We start from the raw sequence: 7,631 nt of genomic DNA, 5'->3' as shown, positions 1-7,631 counted from the left end.
AGACTGACTATGAATAAGTACCTCATACAACCCCACTTTAAAACATACAAACTATCCCTTTAACAATTCACCCTAAAAGCTGAGAGTTGAACCTCCTACATACCTCGGGCTCTTTAATGAATGTAATTTTCATGTTAAAGTTTAAATACAATAAATTAAAGACAAATGAATTGCCCCTGTATTGGGCCATTTGCAAAATTACTCAAATTCACAGTTTACAATTTTCAGAATACAACTTTTATTTTCAGTTTCACAATTTGATTTGCAAGTTGTACATTTCCCATGGAATAAAGTGTTGCACTGTATGCAACAACATTTTATAAGCTATATTTATATACACATAAACTGTAAAAAAAAATTTATGTTAAAAACCTTGCACCTGTTTTTTAAGTAGTACAATTCAAGTAGCTATTCAAGTACAAATAAATAAACACATAATATTATATACATTATTTAAACTTAAATATTAACACTTAGCACCATCCTTTTTCTTATGTGACACATCACATCACTGACTCAATGGTTATGTCCTGTCCTTTGCTGACTCTTTCCTCAAGAGGACAGATGATCAGCGGGGCGGTGTTCCTCCCATCATCTTGAACACAGGGGTTGAAGTACGGTTTGAGGGGCTCGTTGAAGTCACAGCCGCTGAAAGTGTAAATGTGGGTCTTTGCCTCTGCGTCGTAGAAGGACACCGTTCCTTCCTCGTAGTCCAGGAACACGCCCACTTTCTGGGGTGTTTCCTGGAGGTGGAGGGTGACAGAGGGGCCGGCACAGGCGCTCAGTTTGCCGCCTCTCCGCCGACAGATCGCCCAGTACCCGTTATCAGGACGCACCATGATGGCCCCCTTCCTGTTGATGGACTCCCTGGTCACGCCCAGATCCCAGTCGGCTTTGTTTCCAACCTGAACCACAATTTACGAAATACAGTCAGACATGAACGCTTCCTGTAAATGAAATGCTTTCCCACAACACACTTTAGGCCGATTGTGTTTGCTTGTTTCTGAGCTCCTTACCTCAATCACCCAATAGCGTCTTCCAGATGCAAAGCTTTGTTTCCCCAAAACGCAGACGCAGGAGTCAAACCGCTGAGGATTGTCTGGGAGTAGGATAGTATTCCTCTGGCTGCTGACGGTCACCTGTGGATCAACATGATCATCGTTACTATTGCAGGATGTTTGAGAGTGGAGGCTCAATAATTGTAATCTCAAACAGCTGTGTCTTAAGATGCAAGGACTTTTAGTTTCCCAGTAAACCTGTGCATTTAATAAAATGAATGTACAATCAGACAATACCTTCTTTCTGTCTGGAGACAGGACGAGCCAGCCTGAAGCAGTCTCAGGGTCCAGAGTGACATTGACTGCAGAAACAAAGAAGAAGAACAGTGAGTCAGGTCATAAGAAGAAGAACAAGGTTAAACTAGGTTATTGAAATAAGCAATGAATGTCTGATTGCACAGGTAACATACCTGCATATTGATTCAGCTTGTGTGCTTCTGCAAAAGAGAGAAGAAAAAGGTTATTTTCATGCACTGAATTTCACAACAATCTTTGGTAGTTCAATGAAGTAGATCTTATTTCTTTTCCAAAAGACTACTGACCATCTGCAGACAGTTTGTCCGAAATATCCTGGCAGATGTCGACTAGCTTGGAGAAGGCTCTCGTCACCGTCCCCATGCAGTTATCAGACTGGAATGCGACCTCAGACCACTCTCTAGTGGATGGGAGTCGACTTAGAGACGGGAAAGTCTGAAGTGGGGAAGAACGCACGGGTTTGTCATGATTACAGTTGTTGAAACGCTGACGCTGCACAGAAAGGATGAAATTCCCTTCAGGTTTCTCACCTGCAGGAGGTGAACAGGGCTCTGATCTTGCTCTAGCTGCCTCAGCTCGATGCCTCTCGCCTGCAGCTCACGGATTTCCTGCACCAGCTCCTCAGAAAGCTCCCTGGCTCTCCTCTCAGCTTCTAGCTGATTCTCCTCCAGCTCCTTCACGAGCCTGGCCTGGTTCCTCTCGATGGCGGTTATCAGCAAGCCGCAGACCTGAGCACTGCCCTGTATCTCCCTCTCTGTGATTTGCTGTCGAATGCAACGATATAAACGGTTACTTTTACAGATAAAAACAGACAAAGGTGGCAGTAAGACCTTTTATTTAATAAGAACTTACTTTGCTTTGATCCACAGAATTTTTTATCTGCTCCATTTTTCCTCGTCTGGCATGGATCATCTGTTTAATGCTGGTCTTTGTGTCCCTCAAAGAAGTCTGCAAAAGAAAAGACAATGTTAATTGTTTTGATGCAGCTGAGAGAATAATTTTTTCTCAATTAAGAAATTCAAAATAGAAAAAAAAATTGAGGAAAGCAAGATTCTATGAAAGATAAAAAAATTCAAATTGTCAAAGTTCATATGAAGACTAAAAGAACAGTTTTCTCACCTTGACCCTCTTCTTCTCGTTCTCGATGGGAACTATGTTGTGGTGTCTGTGTTCCCTGTCTGTGCATTTCACACAAACAGGCTTCTGGTCACTCTGGCAGAACATCGTCAGCGGCTTCTTGTGTGTTCTGCAGTGGTGACTGACGATGAAACTGGTCGGATCCGTCCGCTGGTGTTCCTGCAGCGCTGGATCCCTCAGGTGTGGTGTGAGGTGCAGTTCACAATAAGAAGCCATGCACGTCAGACACGACTGGACCGATGGGGATTTTTCTCCGCAGCAGATGTCACAGGGAACTTCGTCAGCCGCTAAAAGTTGGATGAGGGAATTTTTCCTGCTTCCCGAGGTCACTGCATTCTCCCCTTGAGACCTTTGGATTGTATTCAAATTCTGTTAAATTTCAATGAAATTAGGATTTGGGGGTTTATTATGGTTTGCTTAATTGCTTTTAACAACAAACCTTTTAAAGAAGTCAATAATTTCAGCATATCCGAGGTTAATTCTGAGTTTTGGGCGATTTCTGAATGTCTCTTTGCACAGTGGACACTCGTGCTTCCTCTTCGTATCCCAGAAGCCCTCGATGCAGCCCAGGCAAAAGTTGTGACCACATGGGATGGAGGTCGGGTCGGTGAAGATGTCCAGACAGATGCAGCACTTGAACTGATCCTCCAACGAAACGGCAATGGCCATGTTTGCGACTGGAAAAAAACATATGCGTGAAATTCTTGCACACAAGGGATATTTTTGCTTCTAAAACAGATGTTATGAAGCCATTTAATAATTTAAATTCTGCAATAAGTCTTTTATGAATTTGAAATAACTGTTAAATACAACTTTTGACATTTGTGCATTACAAGTTTGTGTTGTAGTTCAATTGAAAGCAAAAGTCACACAGAAACTATAAATAAACAGATTACAGTTAACAAAGCTGCATGAGGTTACAAGACACCGGAAAGGAGTATCAACCATTACAGCACTTGTATTTTTCAATAATACCAGAAAGAGTAAAAGAAAAGCAATGAACATATCTTCTAGGCTTTTAAGACAAAGTTAGCAATACAACATAAAACACAACTTTAACATTTTAATATCCGTGCACCCGAATATTGCAATATTAGTTTTGTCTACCTTGATGTGTTGTCATGTCGAGTGTCCTGATCGTCCTCATAAGTCGAGCATACACTGCAGAATGCAGGTAGTGCAGGTTTAAATAGTGAGAAGCACTCCTTGTTTTCAGAGGGATTCGTCACTCTGGTCTGATTACCGTTTAGCTCCTCCTCCTCTCGTAAATAATAATTACTCATTCGTTCTGGTACATCTTGTACCTTGGCTTTCACTAATTACTTGAGGACAGAGGAAGTTGTGCAGGTACTGAATAGTTGGCCCTCAGCTGCAGATCAAGCTGCACTGGTGAATGTTTGATTGGCATAGATATGCAGGTCAGTATGTCCAGAAATGTGAGAGATTGAGCAGCAGACAAAACGACAAATCAATGTGTGTTTGTGTGTCAAAAACCACCTGACAGAGCAATATGTACAAAGATGAAGTGTGTGTTGGGATTGAACTTGTATTATTTCACATTGTGCAGAGTGCCTCAGGCAAAGTTTGTGCAATTCTTCAATGAGATGTATGAATAATGCATAAAAAAAGTCTGACAATTAACTTAAACTTAAAACTAACTTAAACCACTTCTGCAAACAAATGTTCAGACTCTTATGGCCTTCAACAAAATTCACTAAACACATGACTTCAATATTTAACACAAGTAGTTCCTTTTGCAAGCTTTTAACATCTCAATTAAATAACTCACTATTCTATTGTATTAAACATATGGACACTAGAAACGAGTATATATATTTTTTTAGCCATTTTGTGCAAAATCAACTCTCTTACACACACACACACACACTTCATCTATCTACTGTAAATCTATGTATATATACTGTATACCTATCTCTGTCTCTCTCATATATATATATATATATATATATATATATATGAATAAAATCACCTTCCCTGCAGTGGTGCTCGTGCCGGAATTGAAGGGTTGGCCGTCAGCAGCAGACCAAGCTGTGCTGGAATGTCTGATTCACGTGCTATAACAACAGATATATAGGTCATTAGTTCAAGGCATGTGAGTAATTGAGCAGCAGCCAAAACATGATCAATTATTGTTGACGACAAATAAATGTGTGTCTGTGGAAAAAATAAAATGTAGAAAAACCACCTGAGAGAATAATATGTACAAAGATGTTCCATGTGTCACGACCTGGGTGTGGTGTGCAGAGGGAAGAGACCGGAGGCAGGTTTGTGGGTGAAAAATCCAAAACCTGCTTTACTAGCCAAAACTCTAATGCCATGTTCACACCGGACGCGGCGCGAATTTTCACGCCGCGTCCACCGCGGATGTTTACTCGCGTGAGTGAAACGAGGGTGTTCACACCAAACGCGAAAAATCGCGGCGCGAAGGGGGCGTGGCTTAGCTCTGTTGCTTGCCTCTGTGAGAGACAAGCGACGAAGCTTTCATTTCCGCGATCGACCATGGAATAAATAACCACTAGTTCTGCTTTATACTTGTTGTGGAAGTCCCAAACATGTCGGAACATGAAACGCCCTCGTGTTTGGGTTCATAACATCATCCACTAGCCGCACACAGCTCGGTGAATTTCACCGACTCCTCCAGGAACTGCGTCTCGCGTATCTCCGTAAAACGATACCGATTATGCCATCCACCATGGAAATAGCCTCCAAGTCTGCTTTATACTTTTTGTGTAAACTCCACATATGTCGGAACATCAAACTCCATGGTGTCTGGGTTCATAATATTATCCATAGTCCCACAACAGCGTCTCAATGAAGCCGCTACCAGAAACGGGGAGACGGCGGTGGTGACGGGCGGAGCTTCTCAACGCTGATTCTCAACGCTGATTCTCAACGCTGATTCTCAACGCTGATTGGCTGCCGCAACTTTGCGTCACGCGATCTCTCCGCCAGAGTTGGGAGAATTCAACTCACGCGAAATTCGCGCCGTGTCCTTCGCTTTGTTCGCCCCAGGTCAAACATTCTGTTCGCGCCGCCTCAAACGCGTCTATCTCGCCGCGGCGCGAATAAATCGCCAATTCGCGTCGCAGCGCGTCTGTGGATTGACTTGACATGTAATCTGGTCGCGCCGCAAATTCGCGCTAAAACTAAGTACTTGAAACACATCAACAGGAACAAAGACAATCCGACAGGGGACAAGGGAAGGTGGGGGAGTATATATAGGAGAGGGGAAACACAGGTGAAGGGAATGACTATCAGGGGACTCCCATGTGAGTGGCTGAGGGCAGGTGAAGGGGATGACATAATCAAGACACACATACACACAACCAATTAACACAAGCCACAGGGCGTTACACTATGGGCAACTTGATAGAGAGAGAGAGAGAGAGAGAGAGAGGAATACAAATAGTGTGGGCATACTTCCCCTCGCAGTTAGACACAAGAAGCTAGTCTAGTTGTGTGAGGTGACGTGTATGCAACAGTCCTTGGAAAGGCCTGGCACATCTTTGACGGGAAAAACCCTTGAGTTACCTTCATTTTGTGCTTTTTGTTAATTGTTTTTTCAAGAAACAACGATTTTAATTCGCATATATTCCGACACAGATTCCAGCGCACTTAAATGTGATTGGTGCCTACATGGCTGTTAATAGAGATTAAGCCAATTATTAATGCCATTTACTATGATATGATGAAATTACTTCCAGTTTACCTTCTAATTTTCTGAAAACAGGTCATGGTTTCCAAAATCAATGGCAGTGTCTTGAGGCATTTTTATTTTTGGGCTCTATGGAATCAAGATGGAAGACCCCCTCCCTTTCTTGTCAATTTCCATCGCAGAGGTTTAAATACACCTCACGTGAAGAATATTTGCGTGTCAGAGGGACATTTTGTCTCGTTACCGGTTAGCTCCTCCTCCATATTTAAATCACCTTCCCTTCGTCACTCAAACGCAGAATCCTGTGGTCATGCAGTTGTGCTCGTGCCGGAATTGAAGGGTTGGCCGTCAGCAGCAGACCAAGCTGTGCTGGAATGTCTGATTCACGTGCTATAACAACAGATATATAGGTCATTAGTTCAAGGCATGTGAGTAATTGAGCAGCAGCCAAAACATGATCAATTATTGTTGACGACAAATAAATGTGTGTCTGTGGAAAAAATAAAATGTAGAAAAACCACCTGAGAGAATAATATGTACAAAGATGTTCCATGTGTCACGACCTGGGTGTGGTGTGCAGAGGGAAGAGACCGGAGGCAGGTTTGTGGGTGAAAAATCCAAAACCTGCTTTACTAGCCAAAACTCTAATGCCATGTTCACACCGGACGCGGCGCGAATTTTCACGCCGCGTCCACCGCGGATGTTTACTCGCGTGAGTGAAACAAGGGTGTTCACACCAAACGCGAAAAATCGCGGCGCGAAGGGGGCGTGGCTTAGCTCTGTTGCTTGCCTCTGTGAGAGACAAGCGACGAAGCTTTCATTTCCGCGATCGACCATGGAATAAATAACCACTAGTTCTGCTTTATACTTGTTGTGGAAGTCCCAAACATGTCGGAACATGAAACGCCCTCGTGTTTGGGTTCATAACATCATCCGTAGCCGCACACAGCTCGGTGAATTTCACCGACTCCTCCAGGAACTGCGTCTCGCGTATCTCCGTAAAACGATACCGATTATGCCATCCACCATGGAAATAGCCACCAAGTCTGCTTTATACTTTTTGTGTAAACTCCACATATGTCGGAACATCAAACTCCATGGTGTCTGGGTTCATAATATTATCCATAGTCCCACAACAGCGTCTCAATGAAGCCGCTACCAGAAACGGGGAGACGGCGGTGGTGACGGGCGGAGCTTCTCAACGCTGATTCTCAACGCTGATTCTCAACGCTGATTCTCAACGCTGATTCTCAACGCTGATTGGCTGCCGCAACTTTGCGTCACGCGATTTCTCCGCCAGAGTTGGGAGAATTCAACTCACGCGAAATTCGCGCCGTGTCCTTCGCTTTGTTCGCCCCAGGTCAAACGTTCTGTTCGCGCCGCCTCAAACGCGTCTATCTCGCCGCGGCGCGAATAAATCGCCAATTCGCGTCGCAGCGCGTCTGTGGATTGACTTGACATGTAATCTGGTCGCGCCGCAAATTCGCGCTAAAACTAAGTACTTG

General features: G+C 43.7%; 1 protein-coding gene across 1 annotated transcript; it reads right to left on the bottom strand.

Annotated features, from left to right (window-relative positions):
- Positions 1-254: 254 nt before the first annotated feature.
- On the bottom strand, positions 255-3,587 carry LOC306734952 (E3 ubiquitin-protein ligase TRIM21-like). Its single transcript, XM_079216365.1, has 10 exons — positions 3,558-3,587; positions 2,890-3,127; positions 2,433-2,799; positions 2,166-2,261; positions 1,844-2,077; positions 1,601-1,748; positions 1,469-1,495; positions 1,296-1,360; positions 1,017-1,139; positions 255-905 (listed from the first exon to the last, which is right to left on the bottom strand). Exons 1-10 carry the CDS (start codon positions 3,571-3,573, stop codon positions 504-506), a joined length of 1,716 nt encoding a protein of 571 aa, XP_079072491.1. The 5' UTR covers positions 3,574-3,587; the 3' UTR covers positions 255-503.
- Positions 3,588-7,631: the final 4,044 nt, after the last annotated feature.

This window comes from Taurulus bubalis, assembly GCF_910589615.1.
Source record: "Taurulus bubalis genome assembly, chromosome: 3".
Lineage (NCBI taxonomy): Eukaryota > Metazoa > Chordata > Actinopteri > Perciformes > Cottidae > Taurulus > Taurulus bubalis.
Note: the sequence above shows the minus strand (reverse complement) of the source record. Positions and strands in the feature narration are given on the sequence as shown.